At 33.7% G+C, this 23,301-nt stretch overlaps 3 protein-coding genes across 4 annotated transcripts; 1 reads left to right on the forward strand and 2 right to left on the reverse strand.

Annotated features, from left to right (window-relative positions):
• Positions 1-1,142: 1,142 nt before the first annotated feature.
• LOC146941852 (transcription factor ICE1-like) lies at positions 1,143-4,071 on the reverse strand. The gene is made up of 4 exons (XM_085755692.1): positions 2,868-4,071; positions 2,351-2,575; positions 1,614-1,784; positions 1,143-1,414 (listed from the first exon to the last, which is right to left on the reverse strand). Exons 1-4 carry the CDS (start codon positions 3,849-3,851, stop codon positions 1,331-1,333), a joined length of 1,464 nt encoding a protein of 487 aa, XP_085611818.1. The 5' UTR covers positions 3,852-4,071; the 3' UTR covers positions 1,143-1,330.
• A 6,672-nt stretch (positions 4,072-10,743) lies between these two features.
• On the reverse strand, positions 10,744-13,787 carry LOC146941853 (cation/H(+) antiporter 4-like). Its single transcript, XM_085749990.1, has 3 exons — positions 13,560-13,787; positions 12,110-13,114; positions 10,744-11,982 (listed from the first exon to the last, which is right to left on the reverse strand). Exons 1-3 carry the CDS (start codon positions 13,785-13,787, stop codon positions 10,876-10,878), a joined length of 2,340 nt encoding a protein of 779 aa, XP_085606116.1. The 3' UTR covers positions 10,744-10,875.
• A 1,085-nt stretch (positions 13,788-14,872) lies between these two features.
• On the forward strand, positions 14,873-21,908 carry CLPC1 (CLPC homolog 1). Of its 2 annotated transcripts, none has more exons than XM_085755698.1 (10): positions 14,873-15,083; positions 15,680-16,261; positions 17,094-17,209; positions 17,313-17,435; positions 17,525-17,710; positions 18,083-18,298; positions 18,644-18,861; positions 19,540-19,615; positions 19,728-19,817; positions 20,306-21,908. In XM_085755698.1, exons 2-10 carry the CDS (start codon positions 15,697-15,699, stop codon positions 21,482-21,484), a joined length of 2,769 nt encoding a protein of 922 aa, XP_085611824.1. In that variant the 5' UTR covers positions 14,873-15,083; positions 15,680-15,696; the 3' UTR covers positions 21,485-21,908. The 2 variants fall into 2 exon arrangements, with proteins under 2 accessions (XP_085611824.1, XP_085611823.1); XM_085755697.1 differs by having other exon boundaries at positions 14,873-14,984.
• Positions 21,909-23,301: the final 1,393 nt, after the last annotated feature.

The raw sequence follows: 23,301 nt of genomic DNA on the forward strand, positions 1-23,301 counted from the left end.
AGTGCAAAAATAGGACATCTATGTTTTGCAGATGAGAAATGATATTTTGACAACCACTTTTTGACAACTTTTGGACAACTTTCTCTCTCATACTCACATGATGTTGTTATCCTCTCTCTTCCTTTTTCTCTCTCCATTGTTTTTGACCAATAAGAAGTGAGAAAAACAAGGTTGTCAAAAAAGTTGTCATCAAATGGATGTCAAAATATCATTACTCTTTGCAGATTGTGCAAAAATAGGACATCTATGTTTTCCAGATTAGCTGAATACAAATGAGTTGATTTTTTTTTAGGTTTTCATTTCATGCTCATTATAATTTTTCTTTACTTTTACAAGTATCAACAATTAAATAACAGTGTTTCCTTTTCTCGAAAATCATTCCATCCTAAACATGTTAATGGTAATGTGGTCCAAGTTTCCTTGGATATTTATGGCTTACGTGACAAGCACTTCTAGGGGAGCATATCCGCATAATAATGGTCTAATGCCAACTATAGTCTACAAGCAGTACTCTCTTTCTTTCTTTTTCTAACACTGCAAGTAATACAGTCCTATATATAAGAAGAAAAAAAATATAAATCATTGAGTTGAGACCAAGGAGAATCACTTAATACGATAGTTTTGAAAGTTTATTTCTAAAATAATCTTGATATTCAATGTTTTTACTTTTTGCTTGGTACATAAATACAAAATTTTTTGTATCTTATCTTCTATTTAAGACCACAAACATCTCAAAAAGTTTTTTATATTTGTATATGTGACCAAAATATACAGGACCAAAGGTAATGCGTGCACGTTATTAGTAACCTTGATTTTCATTCACTATTTGGAAATTAGATCAAAATGTAGGCATTGTGTGTTATAGCCTATACCTTTAATATTGCCAATTTTGCTGCAGATGCATTCATTATATGGCATAAGCTTCTCTTCTTTTTCCAACTACTTTTTGCTTCAAAAGGGAAGATAATATATATAATAAATTTGTGATAGCCACGTTTAAATTAGAGGAATAAAACACTAATAGCAAGTCACTTCGAAACTATGTTTTATCTGAAAGGAGTATAAAGAGGATAATCAGTTGGACGTAGAAAAAACAAGCTTCACATCAAACTTGTAGAAGGTGCCAACCAATGTGTAACTGCTTTTTAAAAGAGAAAATTCATTCATCTAAAAATTTCTTCCAATTCAACTTAAACTGAAGTCACCAGAGCCAATATCACACACTTGAATTGTAATCATTAAAAAGTAAAAATAACTGATATAATAAAACTTGCTAAGTTGACTGTTTGAAATGGAAAGTACTACTAGTTTGTTTGTTGCAAAAAACTAATTAGATCATGCCATTGAAGCCAGCTGAATCCAAGAGTACTGCTTTGATTTGCTCTGGATGGACATCTTGACCTTCTTTGCATTGCTGTAAAAGAAGAAAGGAGGTTTAGCCTTTACACCTCAATCACAATAAATAAACAACTTATAACAGTTTGCTGAATGTCTAATTGTAGTTATTTTGTAATGAATTGTTGTAAATCCTTTTGATTACCAAATGCAGAAAGTATTGAATGTTCTACCGTTAGCAAGATACTAAGTTAAATGAATGCGTTTGTTTTTTTTACCTCAGCTCTGAAAATATCCATAGCAAATCCATTGAAACAACTTATAACAGCTTGCTGAATGTCTAATCCAAGGTTATCCAAAGCCCTCATGGTTGAGAGCAACAGACCAGGTTTGCGGGTACAAAACATGTGGATATTTACAGCCCTTCCTTCCCGCAACCGAACCTCAACCTATACAAAAAATGAAAATAACAATTGCACAGTGACATCAAGAAAACTTTCTATTGACAAACAATGCTCAAATGTGTATCTAAGCCTATGTCAAACCAAGATTGATAAATCTAGACCGGGTAAATAACAATCATAAGTTACATGACTCGTTCCATTTCCACCCTAAAACAAGCAGAAGTTCAGTTTCACTTTAAAGCACACAAACAAAGGATTTTGATTGCGTGCATCGTGAATACACGCACTTAGCCACATCTGGAACGTACGATCAAGATTGGACTGTCCATATTTTAATGTAGATTTTGATTTTTAAATTTAAAATACTGAACTTGAAATCTAGACAGTCTAATCTTGATTGTAAAATTCAAATGTTGCTGGTTGCATACAGTCACAGAGGTTGTGATTGAACACAACCCCCATATCCACAGGCAAGTTTGCTAGCTGTCAAATGTCAATATACACACCACTATTTCTAGTTTTAGGAATACAAAGTAAGAAAGCAATGTGATTTTGAGCAAATATCTAAGCAAAAGGACAAGTTCCAGCATTGGACAAACAAACAACATTACCCTGGCAGGTTGGCCATTGGGGCTTGGCAATGAGCTGGGGCATAGTTCTTCTTTGATACGGCCCGGCAACGAAGATGGTGTCGGTGTCAAAGGATGGAAGCTTGAAGCAGGTGTTAGTGAAGATCCAGCAGGAGTTGATTCCAATTCATTATGAAGGTCATTGATCCTTTGCAGAAGTTCCTTCAGATACTCAATTGCATCCCCAAGAATTGAAGCCCTATCCATCTATCAAACCAAAAAACATGTCACAGAATCCATAGATCCACACCACCAATCACAGCAACTAAACAACACAATTAAAGCCTTCAAGACATATTATCAATCTTAATTAGCTAATTACCATAATTACTCCTTAATCCTTATTACCCCAACAATGACTCAGATCAAATTCTTTAAGAATCATGGATTGGAAACTAACATAAGCATTATTAATCAAAAAGGAAAATGAAACTCTCTAAACACTTTAAGAACTTGAAATACTGAAATTAAAGAGGCTTTGAAAAATTAAAAGTCTTACTTTGCTAATCTTTGGAACAACGGACCTCAGCATATAGAGTCTATCATTGAGCTTCTTTCTCCGGCGACGTTCGGCCATCAAATTCTTAGCAGGCATTCCTTTCTTCTTCCCTTTCTGATCAGTGACAGTGCTATTACCATTGGAACCATTTCCAATATTTTTTCCATTACTCTCAGTCAAATCATCAGAATCATAGTTCAAACCAGACCCATCAAAACTCAAATCATCAATTTCATCTCCACCACTGAACTTCCTTTTCTTATCACTCCCTTCACCAATCTCACACTTGCCCATGTTTTTTCTCAGTGCTGCTCTTTTCTGAAACAGAGTAGGCCGTGTTCCAGAAGAAGGCAAAGAATCAAGTGGCCTCAAAAACAGTGACTTTCCAGAACCCTCTTGAGAGTTCTGAAACCCCATGAAGGCATTGTTGATTTGAGGCAAATGGGGCAAGCTCAACTGAGTAGTAGTAGCTGTTAATGGAGTTTTCGAAGCGAAATCAACGAAACTACCCATAAAAGAAGAAGTAGCCATTGCTGAAGCTTGATGATCAAGAAAACCAAGTTCACAAGGAAGGTCAAAAGGGTTAATGGGTTTTTGATTTTGAGGAGGATGAAAGTACTGAAGATGGTTTGAATTGGATGGTGTTGGTGTTGGTTGAGGATGAAGAAGGGTGTTGAAAACGGAGGAAGAAGGTGAACATGAAGAAGAAACGGAATCATTGATGGTGTGAAGTAAAACATTGTCTAAGTTAGGGGAAGAAGAAAAAGACATGTCTCTGATGTACCATTCTTCATCGTCTTCATCGATTTCACCAAGCATGGGTTTGATGAAAGAAGAGAAATCTTGTTGTTGTTGTTGTTGTCTGTTGTTATGGTTATGGATGAAAGCAGATGAAGGAGTGTTTGGGTCTGTAGTGTTGTTTTCGTCTTCTCTTTCTTCCATCCAACCATTGTTGTTGTTGTTGTTGTTCATTCTGGACATCATGGTTTTTTGTTTTTGATTCTGATAGAAAAAAGGTTGTGAGTTTTTTTTTTGTTTGTTTTTGGAATGGGTTTGTTTAAGGAGAGAGAGAAATGGAGGAAGATTTGAGGGGCCAAGTGGTTGGGTTTAAGAGGTGAGAAGACACAGAGAGGAGTTAAATGAAGAAGGAAGGAAGTAGAAAAAGGACGTTGCAGAAGGAAAAGGGCATTCCCTTTTTTGTTTCGGCCTAAAAAAGAGGGGAAATCATATTTTAAGCTAGAAATTTCATGGACAATTAGTTAAGTATGTCAAGTAGATGATTTTAGTAAAAAAAAAAAAAATTGAGTCGATGATTAGTAAATACTCCCTCCCTTCCTATTTATAAGAAAAATTTAGTTCAACAAAGTTTAATGTTTTTATTAAAAAGTTGGACTGGATACATCAATTTTTGTTGACCAAAATGTCTTCTATGAGCTGTATTTCATAGAATTTTTCATGGAAAATGTGTATAAATAAAAAAATACAGCTCAAACTTTTTGGAGAGATGATGGTTTAGATTTCAGTTTTTGAGAGGGGCACATAACATGAGGTTGAAACGTTACAGAGCAACCAACCAAGCACCGCTTCCCCATATGAAGCTGCAAAGCCATGATGAATGGAATTAGAAACGCACACAATCATTCCTTAATATTGCTTTCTACACACTCTATTTCACTTAAGTTACTTTGTTAATTTGATACACTATAACAATCGTTTTTCTTTCAAGTTTTCCACTTTTCTTAACTAGTAGAGTAGTGGTATTAGTTTTGGAGAGAGGTATGATAATTGGCATAACCATGCATGGAACGTTACACACTAACTAACCACTAACTAAAAACCAATCACCGTTTCCTCAAAATAGGGCTGGCTGGCTGGCTGCAAAGCCATGTGATAAGTGGGTTGACCATTGCTTAGCTTGTAGTTGTACAACTACCCTTTGTGAGTTTTTCAGTTTCTGCTCCTGTCTATGCACGTTTGTTTTTCATTTTACACCTTTTATATATTCCTTTTCTCTCACGTTGGAGGAAGGAAAGTGCCACTAACACATACTCTAACTCACATTTTTTAACATATTCTTTTTAAGTTGTTGAAATTTACACGGCTTTACCAAAATTGTGTGAAATTCACGTAAGTAGGTGGATTTCATTTAAATGTGAGTATTAAGTTTAGATGGATATCTTAATAAGTGGTCTATCGTAGATCAATGCTTAAAAATATTAGAAATTCAACGTATGTAGATAATACTATTTAAAGATGAAGGATATAAAAAAAAAAACTAATATTAGAATTTGTCACATATTTATAAGAAAATGGTCCACATATTTATAGTTTAGATTTTTCTTATAGAAATTTCCAGATATGCATATTTTAAAAAGGACGAAGGATATAAAAAGGTAAGACAAGGTTATGAGAAATCAACATTAGTGGATTGACGATGCATATTTTGTGTAGATGAATAAAATGACAAATAACTATTAGAACTCATACACATAAGAGGAGGGGGCTGTGTTCAAACCACAATCACAATGTTCGACCTAACAATTTCGACATTTTTGCCAATTGATTTAGGATTTGTAGATGTTGGTAGAGTTATTTTGATGAACTAGACTATTTTATTTTAAGGATGAACTAGACTTATAAGTTCTGCTTTTTATAGATCATGGTAACGAGGGATAATAAATTAACTTAGTTAGCATTAAAATTAAATTTATCAGAAACATTTTTATTGATATCTTAACATAGGGGTTTAAATGTGTGATTTAGATGGAAACACTACAATTTGGGTCTTGATCAAATTTTGGGTAGAAATTATGGACGGGTTGGATTTATCTGATGGATGTATGAATGGATTGGATTTAATTCTTGAATTTTTAATGGATTATAAATGGGTTAATGGATTCTTTTTTATCGATCCATTATAATTCAAATTCATCCATTATAAGAGCATGTATGTGTATGAACGAATGAATGCTTTGAGTTGATGTAATTTTTGAGGGAAATTAAACTCTTCTAGGTATATTTTATTGTTTTGATGATTAGTATGAAATGTTTTTAAAATGATAGAAACCTCTGAAATATTTTGTTCAAGTTAAATTTAGAGAACCTAGAGAATTGCTTGACCTTTTTTTTTAATTTTAGAGAATTTCAAAGAACGCCTAAAAGCAATGAATTTTTGTAAAAACAAGCAATTGCCACAAAATGAAGACAATTGAATTGAATTGAATTATTTAAATTGCCTAAATTCCCTAAATTTTCCAATTACTTTATCGAGAGACACTCTAAATGTAATGTAATTATTTGAAGAAATTCAAACCCTTCCGTGTAAACTCCATTGTTTGGATGATTAATTTGATGAATTTTTAAAATGATGAAAGTTTATGAAGTATTTTGTCCTTGATAAATTCAAAAAATCGTGTAATAATAGAAATAGAGAATTTCAAATCACACATAAAAGCTAGGATTTTCAATTTTTTCGTCTTATATTTTTTCAAATTCTGCAAAGTGGTCCCCATGTTTTTCAAAATTTTCAAATTGACCCTATACATTTTTTTTATAAATTGGCCCCATTTAAAAAAAATACAAATTGATCCCTCCAAATTTTTCAAATTATAAATTTACCCAAGTTTTTAAAAATTTGTAAAAGTAGAGCCTAAAAATATTAACAATGAACTTTCTATCTAAACAAAAGTATCTGAAAATGAAAGCAATTCAATTGACTTATTTGCATCGTCTAATAATCTAAATTCTCTAAAATTTCTAATTACCTCATTTGACCACAATCTCATGCGGTCTAAGATTTTTTGGTTTTTTTTTTTTTTTTGTGGCATGTAGTGTTTGACTTTAATTTTAGTTCAATAGACTTCTAAACAAAGTTTGACAATAAAAATTAGGTTTGATCTAAACTTGTTGTAGGCTAGACTATAGGCATCTGTCGGTTGGTCCGACCTATTTCCACCCTTAATTTGCCTTAGGAAAATATCAAAATTTTAATTAAAATTGGTTGTGATTGGTTTTCAATTGTTTTAACTAAACTTCTGTTTAGATTAGTTTGAATATTAAATGAACTGGGACTAAAATGGAAGAGCTTAAGATACAATAATTGTGATATTGACATTAAAAACCTTCACTATTTCTTAAGTACAGAACAATATTAGGATTTAGGAAGATGGTAGAAAAGTAGGAAAGCTTAATATAGTACTAGTACTAGTAAAATATAAAGAGTCTCAGGTATCTCGTGAACCTTTTCTGGCCACCGCAGTTACTGCCCAATCCAAAATATAACACCTTACACTATCTCTCACTATGGCCACAATATGGTATATTTCTTGTATTCTTGGGCGGTTACTTCTCATATGGTTTCAACTTTCAAGTTTCAATTCTATCAATTTAAATAGTACTATTGAATTAGAAGAAGCCAAACAACGTTTTCTTTCTCTTTTTCATGTGTAAGTGCAACCGGAAACTGTTAAAAAACGTACCATAGTATATATTAGATTGAGTAGTATATAATATTTAGATTGGGTCCACACAAATGTAATTGTATTTTACATCATGCATGTGTAAAACTGAGCCAAAATTGAATGCATGAAATTGAATTAAAACCGCATATCATTTGCTCAAAATGTTACTAGTTACTCCTAGAGGGACAAGAATCTTAAATAAGTTGCAGGCTGTGGGTATAGGGAAGGAAAGATACTCTCCTTTATTATTTGCCCACTAACCTCGTGAGCATGGGACATACAACATAGTAGAACGTTGCTAAGTTGCTCTTCTCTTGATGGTTATGTCGTCATCACAAAATATTTGAATTCTGTACTCTGTCCACCAAGTTGTCTACTAATATTCATACAACTAAAATTTTGAATGGCTGCTCAGCAGCAAATTGTTTACACAAGTTGTTGCTCCCTCGTTATTATATTATGTATCTTATTCGTAATATTTACTTGTCTCGTAATATTTGTCTCTAAATGTGTAAGATGTTGTCAATATAGTCCTTGAATTCATTAAAGTTTGCAAATATATCATTAAACATCTCTTTTGTTTGTAATTTTATGGACTAATTGACTAACAAAAGAAAAAGACATATCTGAGGATTAAAATCGCTAACTAAATAGACACGGAAAATATGTTTGCAATTTCGAGTCATTTATGGACTATAATGTTAATGCTTCATATATTTAAGGACCAAAATAGTTGTTTACCCATTATTTTGTCTATTTTCTTTTAGGTTTTAAATAGCTTAACGACAAAATCCACACACATTGGACGCTGAAAAGTGAAAATTTGTAGTTTTAAACCCATGCACAATATTTTAAATGTTATTGCAACATTTTCCATATAAATTGTGCTTTAGATTTATTGGCATCTTTATATTATAACCAACAAAGTGTTAATTATATTTTTTCAATAATATATTCTTATTTATTGTATATCAATCCACCTAACTACTAGTAATAAGAACTGGTTTTGGTTAACTCGATGGTGTTGGTTTGATACCATAAAGTGTACTCCTCTCAAGGTCTCAGATTCGATTCTCCCTGGTATCAATTGCGGTGCACTAGTTTAACTTCTTAAAAAAAACAATTAGTAATAAGTATATTTTAGTAGATAAAAATCATTTTATTATTATAAACAGCACAACTAATTATTTCAACAAGATTTATAAACAACTAAAACGAGACACTTATAATAATGATATAGAGCAAATAAATTTGGATGTTAATTTTTTCACCTTTCTTCTCGCGCGTACTCCAAATTTTCAAAAACACATGTGTTCGGAAAACATAATCCGAACGGCTTTTTAGTATTTTTAGGATTATAAAATCTGAAGCGCGTTTAACCAGATTTTCAAACGGGGTTAAAATCCAAAAGTTGATTAAACACGTTTCGGAGTTTATAATCAGAAAAACACTAAAAAGTAGTTTTGATCTATAGAGAGGTATTTTTGGAAGTTTAGAGGGCGTGCGTGAAGAGAGTAGAATGGGCACGTCCATACAGAGTTTTGATCTATATTTAAACATGCCTTCGCAAATGAGATGTGGGACTTGTCCCTTCAAATTAGTCGATCCTTGATCGGATACCGAGTTTTCAAAAAAAAGAAAGAAAAAAAGAGAGTAGAGTGGGAAAAGTAACAACCAGTCAATTTTACTAGAATTTTGCTCTCCACCCAGCACTTTTCGCTCGCACCCTGCACTGCTTCCAAATATACCCTTGCGTTAGTTAAGTCACGCAGCGTGACTTAACTAACGCGCGTTGTAAGCAATGCGTGACTTAAGTCACGCACGTTGTAAGCAATGCGTGACTTAAGTCACGCACGTTGGCCGGTGGTCAGAACTGAAGAACAAACATTTTTTTGGTCTGTGGTCAATGTTTCAACATTCAATCCACACGTTTTCTACCAAATTTTACACGTTTTTTGACCACATTAATAGTATTTACCACATATACTACCATTTCTACCTATAAATACATCTACATATTTCCCTAATTCCTCACACCATCTCACTTTCTCCCCCTCATCACTCTCTCCCTCTATTTCTCTTCTTTCTTCTTTTTCTTTTCAATATTCTCTTTGGGGTAAAAGGTGATCAATTTTCGTCGGGCTAAAATAGTGAGTAGCCGACTTGGGGAAATGATCGACCCTTGGGATAATTTTAAACCTGTTTTTTTAACCGCATAAACTTTTTACCGCGGGTAAAAAGAACTTCGTGTGGTAAAAAAAAACAGCTTTAAATTTAGCTCAAGGGTTGATGATGTATTTTCCCCAAGAAGGCTGCTCACTATTTTACCCCACGAAGATTGTTCACTTTTTACCCCAAGAAGGATAAAATAAGTAGATTTAGTGAATAAGTAGATTACTTTTTATCATATGAATTATTGTAATGTAATTTATGAATTATTAATAAAATGAGAGATTATTTATGCCTCAATTTTGTTCCTTTGTTTTATATTTGTTGTATTTACCTTTATTTATATTTGTATTGTATTTACCTTTATTTATATTTGTATTAATATAAAGAATAATATTGAATCAATAATTTAGAATAAAATTAAGAAAATAATTTAGATTAATGTAAACAAAATAATTTCAAAATAAAGTTAATAAAATAATTTTGAATAAAGTTAATAAAGTTAAGAAAATAACATAATTTGAATAAAGTTAAAATAAACAAAATAATTTCAAATAAGTTAATAAAAATAATTTGAAAAAGTATCCTTGCGCCACTTAACTTGCGTTGCGTAAGATATACCGGCAACTTTTTAACAAAGATATAAAATACAAATAAACTAACGGCTGACGAATGCTATACCCTATTTTGTTAGTGAACCAGATAATTTATGGGCGCAACTATAGATCAAATTGGATAGAGTTATAATAGATGATAAAACTAATCTTCAAAAAAATTAACCATGTTCCATTCCAATACATCATCTTTTATAAATTCAAGTTTCTCACCAATTATAAGTAGAAATAATACCCCCACAAACCTAGGTAGTAGGTACACAATCTTTATACCTAAAGCACCTCCCACTTTTGTTTTTGTACTAACTTAAGTGTAAGAGTGTTTGCACGTAGCCCTTCAACACGACAGAACGTTGCTTCACCCCGACTATCATCCATGACCACTTTAGATCATAATGACACATGTCAAATGACCTAAAATGAGAATATGTGTGTGTGATTTGATGAGAAATGAAAATATGCAAAGACGTTACAACAAATCATGGAGTATCTAATAAGTAATAACCAAGGAAAATTGGGAATATATTTGGGGGCCTATATACGACGCCTTTTGGTTGTACTTCTTGTATCATCAGTCTCTGTTCATCTTATACAGAGATTTGGTTTTTAATAAAATTTTGCTGATTCAAAAAAAAAAAAAAACTATAAAATCAGATAAATTACACAACAAACAAAAAGTGGCGTAACCTTTGAGTTCTTTATTTTCTATTTAATATAGTTCCCCCATTCTTCTTCTTCTCATGCAATTAACCAAGATATCTACAGCTATATGCATATTTGTTGTTGTTGCTGCACCACTAAAATTGATGCTTTGCAACCAAGATCCGAGGAAGCCAAATAATCTCCAACAGGACCCAACTCAGGAAACTCACTCCAATGTTGAAGCCCATATGTCTGAGGAGAGTTGACGCCATGTCTTCTCCCAACTATTATAAAATTATGTTCTTTAACCATTCCTCGAAGAACATCAAGTGTTTGCGATCCATCCTCCACTTTTATTTCTCTAAATGTTACATTTTCCATTCTAGAATGTTCTACATAAGCATCTTTTAACACTGCTTTATCAAGCACTGCATCCATACATTCTTTGTCCTTTTCACTTGTGTTCTTGTCTACAATGTGATATATCACTAGCTCAATGCTCGAGACCCTTGCTGCTCGTTTTGCCAAATATAAAGCTTCTCTATCATCTCTTCCACCCAAAAATACCAAGGCTAATCGAAGCGATGAATCTGTTTGATGAACAACGCGAGTCACTAAGATTCCAACCGAGCACGGAGGTTTTTCCAAGATGTTGCAGTTTAAAGACCTTATGTTCTTGTCATCGTATTCAAGCTTTCCATCACTAGACCATTTTTTATGAAAAGGGAGGAATATAATTGATGAAACTTTGTCCAATGCTAGGTGACAAACATCTTCATGCATTAAGTTAAATGGAGATATAGCAGTATAAGGGTTTACTATTGCCGCGCCTTGTTTATCATTCTCGTATAGTTTGAGACTTAAAACAACATTATCAGAGTATGAGTCATGCAAGTTTAAAGAAACAACTTTCTTCTTTTTGTGAGAAATGAAAATGGGTGAAGCTCTTCCGGCTAACTCGATTAAATGTAAGGCATCTACGGTGACAGGATATTCTACTATAGGGTGACAAAGATCAATTACTTCAGTCATAGGAGTTATGTGGTGTGGTTTATGAATGCAAACTAGTATCTTCAGTTCTGAGTCGGGTTTCAAACTGAATATGTTCCTCTTTTGGTAGCCAGCATATTTCCTTGAAGGATCATAGAAACGTTTTACCAACAAGTGAGTCGAGCAAATTGAAACCATGATTATGAATATAACCACACAATATATTTTCGGACGGATATCCTGCATTCACAAGTATATTTCAGAAAATTAAAAATAAAAGCATACTCAATGTCTTTAATTTCAACGGTTGATTCAATTTTTTCCCTAGAAAATGTGCGTGATGAAGGGGAGAGATTTTAGTACTTACATTTCTATCCAATGCGGTAGAGTACATGTTTACTTCCACAACACCTTTGCAGTTCAAAAGTAGGGCAAGGGAGATACCATCCTTTAAAGGCATGTTGAAAATGAGTGAAGATAGAAAGCATGCTACCATTTTTAAAAAATAACCCGTAAATAAAACAAACAAAGCAGTCTCAAGTGTTGATCCTGAATATGTTGATCTCCAAAATCCATATTCTACCTTCATTGTGCTTGTAGTCATGTAAATTGGCAAAAACAATTTAATGCCTAACAAATGAACCCTTTTAATCAATGTAGATCCTAATGGAGGTCCTTCAGGTGTAGCCAATCCCAAAATGAAAGGTAAAAAAACAGGACCCTTTTCTAATTCTCCTGATAACCAACACAAACAAAAGAGAATCCCAATAACAATGTTGATGTAAATATCCTTAACTTCTTTTCCTTCAGTAGTATGTTCGACAATCCAAAACATTGCAGGACGATAGATTAATAATATGAAGAGAGTGATGGCAAATAAATATCCCAACCTCATGACAGGTGAAATATAATGACCCTGATCCAGCAGAGTTGCGGTAACAGTTATAAAAATGTTACTCAATATTTCACCAACCAAAGCAACAGATAATGCTAATCTTCCAAGTTCAGAGTTTAGAAGTTTAAGGTCTTTTAAGAGAGACACAATCACTGCAAACGAAGTTGTATTGTGTCCTACCAGTATTACACCACTTTCAATGGACTCTTGGTTTAAAACATTTCTATGTTTTGGATCCCAGTTAGAGAAACAGAAACCAATGAGCATAGGGGTTACTAACCCCAAAAGCGAAATCGTCCATCCTTTTCTTCCTGTCCTTCTGATCATGTCGAAATCCATTTTCACGCCTGTTTCGAACAGAAACAACACATAACCAAGTCCTGCAATGGTTGCAAGTGTATCTTGACTCCCATAAGGAAACAAATTCCTCTTGAGGTCCAAAAATATTGGCACTGCTGGTCCTAAAATTAGCCCAGCCTACACACAAATAACCACACAAAATTTTCAGGCTCATACATTATCACAGTCATTGTTAGTTCAACAAAACTCAATAAAAAAATATATGTAATTTCAGCCTCATGCACAATCAATTGATTACAATTACCTTAATTCATCCGAATTGAATTTAAAGATATATCATATAGTACATAAATAATGAATGTCGCAAAAGTTTGCATCATGAATCCATCACCACAGTTTCTGATTGGCAAGTCAAATCTTTGTATCATCCTATTTTTTTATCAAATCAAAGAGAATTTTCATTGTTTTATACAAGTCAAATCTTTGCAACAAGGAAATACTTGTATTACAAGTTATGTAAATGTATCTCTTGCACGAATGCGGATAAAAAAAACGATATTAAGTTTCATTATTATTATTATTATTATTATTATATATATGGTGAGGGTAAATATATAGTTACCATCATTTGTGAAATGAGCTTGGGTAAACCCAAGTTCTTGATAGGAAAATTGATAGCCCTTGTTGTGACATAAATTAGAATGACTTGATGAAGAAATACTGGGAAAGAGGACCTGAATGGACTCCCTTCGATCTCGTGTTTTCCCCATATGCCATCCGAGAGAATATTAGGCGGGGTGGAAATGCAAACATTATAGTTTAGAAGATTAGAATTAACATTGTTGGACATGGACGTTTCATTCATAGATTTAAATAATGTATCATCTGTGCTTCCTATCCCCATGACTCAAACCCAAAATCACCACTATGAGAAAAATTGTGATAGTTGTAAAAGAGAAAGATGCATGAATAATTAAGGATATATATATATATAGATGAATGAAAATCCAGAATATAACTAAAAGATTTTTAACAACTTCATAATTAATTATTACAACCAAGCTAGCTTAAAGCTTAGTTGTGAGTGTGGTGAAGTTTGTTTGTAATAATGTTGTGCTTTCATGTGATTAGGAAGGCAATGCAACTAAATATGCTAATTAGAGTAATTCAGTTTATAAAAGGAAGATACAATATTATCAAATACATACAAAAAAAATATTAGAGACAGACATATACATTAAAGCATCTTTTGCATTTAGACTTGTGACAACTAATGTTGAAGTTATCCTTGTCTTGTGGAAGGATCTAAATGCAAGATAGACAAAAAAAATATGACTGACTAATAAAAAACATAACAATGAAGCAGCGTGTGTAATCAACCCTTTGACATGAATAAACCATAAAACGACGCAAATTAAGGAGGCTTGTTTTAGAAAATATGAGAAAGAAGTATCGTCTACGCTTTTGCTACAGCGATGTAGATATTATTAGGTATTCAACCCACATTGTATTTTCTTTTTTCATTTCACTAACATTTTAACAAAAAAAAAAAAAATCTTAAAAAGATTGCATTTAATACCTTAAAAAAATAAAAATTCTTAACATATATTTCAATTAATCGGAGTAATTCACGAATTAGTAGTAGTAGTAATGATGTAAAAAAAAAAAACAAAAGAATCTGGTGGGGCCATGGCATGGCATGACTAGTGAAATGCAATGGAAAAGCCGGCTACGTGTCACATATACAGACACAACTTGGAATCAATGAGATCAAGCTTAACTTGTTGGGACATAGTTAGTATAAATGATTCAGTGGGATGGAGTACATGAGGTCCCAATAGAGCATCATACTGTTACTTAGAAAGATAAAAAATATCTAATTATATTATCATCTTGTGTGTTGTTATTATTATCTAGTCATTCAGTCCATTTGCCACCACAATTTTATTCCTTTCGCTTCTTTCCTTCCTTCCTCTATCATATTATATCATATAATTAATTTATTATACAACATCTTCTTCTTCTTCCTTATCAGCACCTCCTTGAGGTATCTATTACTATATTTTTCAATATCATTCTTTTTTTATTTTTCTTGCTTCAATTCTGTTATCTTATCTGTTTTTTTTTCTTTGGTGGAGTGCTTTCAGTGAGTTCTATTTATTTTCTGCGTTGCTGATTCATTAATTGAAGTTTCTGAATTGAGATGTTTTTTTTCTTCTTTCTGTTAGTTAAGTTTTAGATGAAAGAATGATTAAGGAAGTTTAACAAGTTAAGCAGCAGAATGAAGAATGATTTACATGCACTCAATATATCTTACCTTATCTTATAATTGATTAAACGAATGTTTTAAGGGGTCATTTCAAGTAACACTTGATTCCTTAAATCTTAATTAATTTAGGCAGCACTGCACACATTTATTTAAACTTCTATATAGCTGCTTGGGAGTCATTTCAAAACAAATTGTGATTCTTAGTATTTCTTTGTTTTGTTAAACTATGTAGGTACTATGCTGTCTTTGGAACTTTGACTTTTTTATTTTATGACAATCATACTACCATCTGCTAATTATTCGTTTACATGGTCTGAAAAATCTTTTATGTTCGTCAAATTTCCTGAAATCATGAACATGGTGCTGGTTATGAGGAATAATTTTTTGAAAGATTTATCTCACATGCTTATGTATGTATTCTATTGCTTCAAGGGTAATAATTATTGGCTAATATGTTTTATTAATAAATACAGCCGGATATTCGGGAATCATGGCTCGGGTTTTGGCTCAGTCGATTAATGTTCCTGGTCTAGTGGTTGGGCACAAGCAAAGTCAACATAAGGGATCGGGAAAATCTAAAAGATCAGTTAAAATGATGTGTGCTTTGCGAACAAGTGGATTAAGAATGCCAGGTTTCTCAGGACTTCGTACTATCAATCATTTGGATACTATGCTGAAACCTGGGCTAGATTTTCACGCAAAGGTATCAATGGCAATTTCTACACGGCGGGCAAGGGCTAAGAGAATCATACCTAGAGCCATGTTTGAGCGTTTCACGGAGAAAGCAATCAAAGTGATAATGTTAGCTCAAGAGGAGGCAAGGCGTCTTGGTCACAATTTTGTTGGAACAGAGCAGATTCTACTGGGTCTTATTGGTGAAGGCACTGGTATCGCCGCCAAGGTTTTAAAGTCTATGGGAATCAACCTTAAAGATGCACGAGTGGAAGTGGAGAAGATAATTGGAAGAGGTAGTGGATTTGTTGCCGTTGAAATTCCGTTTACTCCTCGTGCAAAGCGTGTATTGGAACTTTCACTCGAGGAAGCTCGCCAACTTGGTATGCATTTGTTAACATTCCTCCATTATACATTACTACCCAATTTATTAGTTGGAGAAAGCATTTTGATCTTTAACAGTGGTTTTTGTTCTTATTTTTGATTGGTCTATAGCACTTGCAGTTTTCCCGCAGTTTTTTGTCCTGTAATTTGTTGCTTGAATTAAGATAGAGGTGTTTTGGTTATGCAATGCTTGGTAAATTTATCTATTTTACGTGAGGAGATGGAGACTCATCTATGTTTTGATTTCATTAAGAGGAGGAAGACCTAAGTGAAAGTGTAGAGAATAAAAAAAAGCTACGTGATTATTGTATCACAGTAGAAAGAAGAAGAAAAGAAATCATGAACCATATGATAGTTTGTTTATCCCTTGTACTTCTATCCAAGTGATTGCTCCAAACCCCGTAATACATGGTGTGCCACGACCAAATAGATAGTACTCTTTCGGGTTTTTTTTAGGCCTAATAACGATAAGAAACACAGAGCCAAGTCCATTAATTGCTAGAATTCCTTTTATACCCGTATTTTATTGTGAGATTTATGCTAACTAGAAACCCACATAGTGGATGCATTTAATGATTATTACGTGTTATTTGTGGAAGAAAAAAAGATTAACTCCTTTAAATGCTTTTCCTTTGTCTTGATGATTTGGTTTTTTATTTCTTATAAAAAGGAACGGAGACTGTACTATCTAGCTTTGATTGTATTAAAAAAATTGAGCCGGAGGCTATCTGTTTTTTTTCAGTGGCTGGTTTGTCTTAGGGAATAAAAATCATATTCAATTGTAAGTTTTGGCTTGTTAAAATTCTGACTCTTACACCATAAAAATTTCAGGGCACAATTATATTGGATCAGAACACTTGCTTCTAGGTCTTCTTCGAGAGGGTGAGGGTGTAGCAGCCCGTGTTCTTGAAAACCTGGGCGCTGATCCTACTAATATTCGCACACAGGTTAGTAATATGCCTTCATTTATCTATTTTTACCACATTAATGTTTATATTAATTTTTTTCTTAATTTGCATTAATCTGATCATTTCTTTGGAATGGGCATAGGTTATTCGCATGGTGGGTGAGAGTGCTGACAATGTTACTGCTACTGTTGGCTCAGGAAGTAGCAACAATAAAACACCAACTTTGGAGGAGTATGGAACCAATTTGACCAAGCTAGCAGAAGAGGTAATGACTTTTCCTAGTTTTCTTCATGAACGATGGTGGATGATACTAGGTGCATAAAAGCTAAATTTTGTTTCTCACCTGTCCCTCAGGGAAAGTTGGATCCTGTTGTGGGAAGACAGCCACAAATTGAACGTGTCACCCAAATTTTAGGCCGTCGCACCAAAAATAATCCTTGTCTTATTGGAGAACCTGGTGTTGGGAAGACAGCAATTGCTGAAGGTCTTGCTCAGCGGATTGCAAATGGTGATGTACCTGAAACAATCGAGGGAAAAAAGGTTAATAGAAAGAAAACATTTAACGTTTATCGTTATTAAATTGACATTCCATTCAGATGATCTGTTATTCTTTTTTATATAAGATGCTTTGATATTCTATATTTGAGTAGCTGGTGCATCCTTTATTAAGAGCCCTTTAGGCTGGAAGTGCATTAATGCGCTGATTCATTATTGTTATAATCTGAAATTCAAATTTTTATTAGAAAAATGATGTTGTCGGATCAATGTCCTCACAAGTTGGCAAAGGAGGCTCTGATGCCATGATATAATCAACTCTTCCAAAATCTTAAATTGTTATTTGAAGGCGCGTGATATTGAATGCTTTTATAAATCCAATATATTCTTATAAAATGCTTTGTTCACATGAACTAGGTTATAACCCTCGACATGGGTCTGCTTGTAGCCGGTACTAAATACCGTGGTGAGTTTGAGGAGAGGTTGAAGAAACTGATGGAAGAAATCAAACAAAGTGATGATATAATACTTTTTATCGATGAAGTGCACACACTAATTGGAGCAGGAGCAGCCGAAGGTGCAATTGATGCTGCTAACATACTAAAACCAGCTCTTGCAAGAGGCGAACTACAGGTAGTAATTTCCTCAGTATTTAAAATGGATTAATTACTTATTGATTCTGTCCTTGATGCCATTGTCCTATATCCGGGAGAATGATATGATTGGTTTTTAGTTGTTGGATTACATTAGCACCACTCGTGAACTTTTTCATGGGAAAAGGTTCTGACCTCTGGTCATAAAGTTTATATGATCAGTCCATATCAAATTAATAAGAATTAAATAATATATGCATAAGTATCAAATTAATATTGGAATTTTTTAATTTAAAAATTAAAGTGGTGGCATTTCCTACTGGTTGTTCACTCTGCTGTTTATATTGAAATTGTACTAAACAATGTTGACTTAAATATTATGCAGTGTATTGGAGCCACAACATTGGATGAATACAGGAAGCACATCGAAAAAGACCCAGCTTTGGAGAGACGATTCCAGCCAGTTAAAGTACCAGAACCAACTGTTGATGAAACCATACAAATACTGAAAGGACTTAGAGAACGTTATGAAATTCACCACAAGCTTCGATATACTGATGACGCTCTTATAGCTGCTGCGCAACTTTCATACCAGTATATCAGGTTTGTCATGAATCGTCTATTCTCTGTTTTGTTCATCTTGCATGTCATTTATGCTGGTATAGATATTATTTCGATATTGCATGTTTAAGCAGAAATTTTCCATTGAAAATTGATGTACTTGTTTGGCTTTTTGAATTCAGTTGTCCTCTGTGAATATCTTGACATTATTTACATTAGAATCTAAAATACAGATACTCTAAAATTGGAAAAGTACCAGTGTTGTGTGTGTATTGCAGTCTTAGTACTGGCATTTACATTCGGGGTATGGCATGACTTTGCCTCATCTAGCAGTTTAACCATCTAAACTACGATAACTTGATATTTTATTTATTTAAAAAAAATTAAAAACTATGTAGCAATATCTCTGGATGTTTTCTTAATTTTTTATTATTTTTTTGTAAATTGTGATCATTACTTTGAATATATTGCATTAACGAGGAATGGCCAATTTCTCTTGACACATGCATCTATGTAAAATATGTTTCATGTTAATGTATTTAGGTAGAATCATGTCTTTAAATTTTACGAATTTCCCATATGCATACTGTACTAAAGTCATATAAATATATGGATTTCTGGGGTTGAAATTCTAATTTAGCTGTTTGATTAATAACTATGTTAATCAAAATGCTCATTTCAAAATTATTCCTGGCGTATAATAATGTTTGCTCCCTGCAGTGATCGATTTTTGCCCGACAAAGCCATTGATTTGATTGATGAAGCTGGTTCACGAGTCCGTCTTCAACATGCACAGGTATATTGTTTGTCTACCCTTTAACTAGCAGTTTTTTATTTTTTTAAACAGGTCTTTAACTAGCAGTTCTAACCTCCATTATTTAGCTAATTGGGCTATAATGTGGTTTCAGTTGCCAGAAGAGGCAAAAGAACTTGACAAGGAGGTCAGGAAGATTGTTAAAGAGAAAGAGGAATTTGTTCGCAACCAAGACTTTGAAAAGGTAACTTCTTTCACTGAAGAATTAACCTGTAAAGTTTTATAGTTCAATTTATATACGCTCTCGGTGTAAAATATTTTTACATGTGCATCTAATGATGTGTTGACACATCATTTAATGAGTTAAAAACATGTGACTTGCCATGCTCATTAATGGTGTCAACACATCATTAGATGCATGTGCAAAACTTTTTTCCACTGAGAGTGTATAAAAATTAAATCCTATGTTTTAGCATCAAACATTTTCAGGAAGATTGTCAACTACCTTTCTCCAATTAGATAATGTTGTTGTCTATGAAAAATAATACCTGTGCTGGAGTAAATATAAGAAGTATTGCCTGAAATTTTATAGTTGGCCTAGAATGATCTCTGCATCTAGCTTATTGAGTTCAAAAAACACTTTAGTGTTACCCCAGTTGTCTGTTCCTGATTCAAACGTGCAATGTTTTAGTCAATAATTTGTGACTTGGTGACACATGAATTTCTGAATAGGCTGGAGAACTACGTGATAAAGAAATGGATCTAAGGGCGCAGATCTCGGCACTTGTAGAGAAAGGCAAGGAGATGAGCAAAGCAGAGAGTGAGGCAGCAGACGAAGGTCCTATTGTGACTGAAGTTGACATTCAACATATCGTGTCCTCCTGGACGGGCATTCCTGTTGATAAAGTCTCAGCAGATGAATCTGATCGCCTCCTCAAGATGGAAGATACTTTACACAAGCGAGTCATTGGTCAGGATGAAGCAGTAGAAGCCATTAGTCGGGCTATCCGTCGAGCACGGGTTGGATTGAAGAACCCTAACCGTCCAATTGCTAGCTTCATCTTTTCTGGTCCAACTGGTGTGGGGAAGTCTGAATTGGCCAAAGCATTGGCTGCCTACTACTTTGGCTCTGAAGAAGCCATGATTCGTCTTGACATGAGTGAGTTTATGGAAAGGCACACTGTCTCCAAACTTATTGGTTCACCTCCTGGATATGTTGGTTACACTGAAGGTGGTCAGTTGACTGAAGCAGTTCGTCGTCGTCCTTACACTGTTGTACTCTTTGATGAGATCGAGAAAGCCCATCCTGATGTATTCAACATGATGCTTCAGATCCTTGAAGATGGAAGACTAACGGACAGTAAAGGCCGAACTGTGGATTTCAAGAACACACTTCTTATAATGACGTCAAATGTTGGAAGCAGTGTGATTGAGAAAGGAGGTCGCCGAATTGGATTCGATCTTGATTATGATGAGAAAGACAGCAGTTATAATAGAATCAAGAGTTTGGTGACTGAGGAACTAAAACAATACTTCAGGCCAGAGTTTTTAAATAGGTTGGATGAAATGATTGTTTTCAGGCAACTCACAAAACTGGAGGTGAAGGAAATAGCAGACATAATGCTCAGGGAGGTGTTTCAGAGACTGAAGAACAAAGAAATTGAACTTCAAGTAACAGAAAGATTTAGGGACAGGGTGGTTGACGAAGGTTATAATCCTAGCTATGGAGCCAGGCCTTTAAGAAGAGCCATCATGCGACTTTTGGAGGATAGCATGGCTGAGAAGATGCTCGCCAGAGAGATCAAAGAGGGTGACTCCGTAATAGTGGATGTTGATTCCGACGGTAATGTGATTGTTCTCAATGGTACCAGCGGTACTCAAGAGTCATTACCAGAGGCTCTTGCTATATAATGTGGTTACCTTTTCTATGATGTATGTATGCACTTGATTTATTAAAGCATAGCCATAGTATGTTTTACTTGTCGATAAATCTTTTAATTTATCACTGATAGGCCCAGTCACGTTTTCCCTTAGCAGCCTAGCAAATCAAGTTGAGAAAAAGGGGTTAACATTATAGGAATAAGTGGGATAGGGGAAAACCAAAAAGGGTGTGGGAATGATGAAAAAGATCTGTATATGACATGCCTTGGACATGTTCATCTTCATCCATGGCTATTTCGGAAGTTGGAGTGCTTTATGTTTTCTCTGATAGACTTTATAATGTAACATCCCAGCATTGCTGTATAGCATTGCTATGGCGTATTTATTGCTTGACATGTAATGACAAATACTTGTATGACAACCACAAATTCAGGGAAATTTGAGCTGTTTAAAATGTTGTCCCCCAATGTACAGGGTTGCATGTCTTAGGTTCATTCTACAGACTGTATTCCTAGTTTATGGAATAAGTATACCCAAATAAACTTTTTGATATAGTCTGATATTTCGTGAGGATGTGGAGTAGTCCAAAGTGTGAGCGAATTGCCCAGATAAAATTAAATTCCCGAGGTAAGGCAGTTACTAAATGAATAAAGTGTCACTATGGTTTGATAACCTACCAATTGAGTTTACCATGAATTAAATTCCCGAGGTAAGGCAGTTACTGGTGTGTTTGGTGTAGAAGAGAAGTTGTGAAGAGAGAAGTAGGTAAGAGAGAGTTTGAAAAGAGAGAAAAAGATGAGAAATAGAGTAGATTTGATGGATTGTTTGGTATAAAAGAGAAATGAGAGAAATAGAGAAGAGAGAAGTGTTGTTTATATTTAAAAGTGCTATAATGTCCCTATGTTAAAATAACATTTCCATTCAAACTAATTTGATTCTTTTGTTTAAATTCAATTAATTAATTTAACTACTTATTTTAAATGAAATATATATTTTTTTATATAATAAATTTAAGTATTTTTTCTATCAATAAAAATAATAGTATTTGCAAAAAAAAAAATTGTAATATTTCGTAAATGTTTTGTGAAATAATAAACAGCAGTACACTTGTGAAATAGCAAACACACTCTATATTTATACTAGAAAACAGCCACTTCATATGAAATAAAGCTTTTTTTTAAGGAATGAACAAAGCACAGTTGTCGTTGGAAAAAAATTACAGTACAATAAATTATAACAAAGGCATAAAATATTAATTGAATGAAAAGAGAAATGAGGGGTATAATAGGAATATGAAAAAGCATCCCATCTCTCCTATTTCTCGTCAGTTATGGGGAGAAAGAATTTTGTGTGGGACCCATGACTTTTTAGTCTCTCTCCCCTATTTCTCTTCACTACCAAACAAGAGATGTTCACCATCTCTCTTCAACTTCTCTCTTCCTTTACTCTCTCTTCCCGATTTCTATCCTACCAAACAGAGTGTAAATGAATAAAGTGTCACTATGGTAGTTTACCATGAAATTTACAGAGTTTATAATAGAATAACTCTAATCAAACTTAAGCCACTGCCAATGTTAGGGAAAGATTTGATCAGATGTGTTAACCCATTAGTTAAGTGAAAAGCAATTTGAATAGATTTTTTAGTAAACACTTAATGGATAGCTTCTAATTGCACGCTTAAAAGTTCTATAGTTCCATTTTGGTGCAAAAAATGGAGTATGGCATATGGCATTAAGTTTCAAAGGGTAAGTACCGGACAACGATTGCCTGCAGGGTCCATCATTTACGCAAAATTTACCCAAAAGTTATAAAAAGTTTGAACAAAGAAAAAAACCTGCGGTTGAGTT

Source organism: Medicago sativa, chromosome 3 (genome assembly GCF_051527215.1).
Source record: "Medicago sativa cultivar Bolivia chromosome 3, Bolivia_mono, whole genome shotgun sequence".
Lineage (NCBI taxonomy): Eukaryota > Viridiplantae > Streptophyta > Magnoliopsida > Fabales > Fabaceae > Medicago > Medicago sativa.

Bases quoted from the DNA above. Each gene is read 5' to 3' on its own strand.
- LOC146941853 (XM_085749990.1), bottom strand. From the start codon at position 13,787: ATGTCCAACAATGTTAATTCTAATCTTCTAAACTATAATGTTTGCATT. The intron at 13,115-13,559 runs GTAACTATATAT...ATTTGTGTGTAG, and splicing joins AGCTCATTTCACAAATGATG to GCTGGGCTAATTTTAGGACC. The intron at 11,983-12,109 runs GTAAGTACTAAA...TTGTGAATGCAG, and splicing joins CTACCGCATTGGATAGAAAT to GATATCCGTCCGAAAATATA.
- LOC146941852 (XM_085755692.1), bottom strand. From the start codon at position 3,851: ATGATGTCCAGAATGAACAACAACAACAACAACAATGGTTGGATGGAA. The intron at 1,785-2,350 runs GTAATGTTGTTT...TTTTTTGTATAG, and splicing joins CCAATGGCCAACCTGCCAGG to GTTGAGGTTCGGTTGCGGGA. The intron at 1,415-1,613 runs GTAAAAAAAACA...CTTCTTTTACAG, and splicing joins TGGATATTTTCAGAGCTGAG to CAATGCAAAGAAGGTCAAGA.
- CLPC1 (XM_085755698.1), top strand. From the start codon at position 15,697: ATGGCTCGGGTTTTGGCTCAGTCGATTAATGTTCCTGGTCTAGTGGTT. The intron at 17,711-18,082 runs GTTAATAGAAAG...CACATGAACTAG, and splicing joins AAACAATCGAGGGAAAAAAG to GTTATAACCCTCGACATGGG. The intron at 19,616-19,727 runs GTATATTGTTTG...ATGTGGTTTCAG, and splicing joins TCCGTCTTCAACATGCACAG to TTGCCAGAAGAGGCAAAAGA.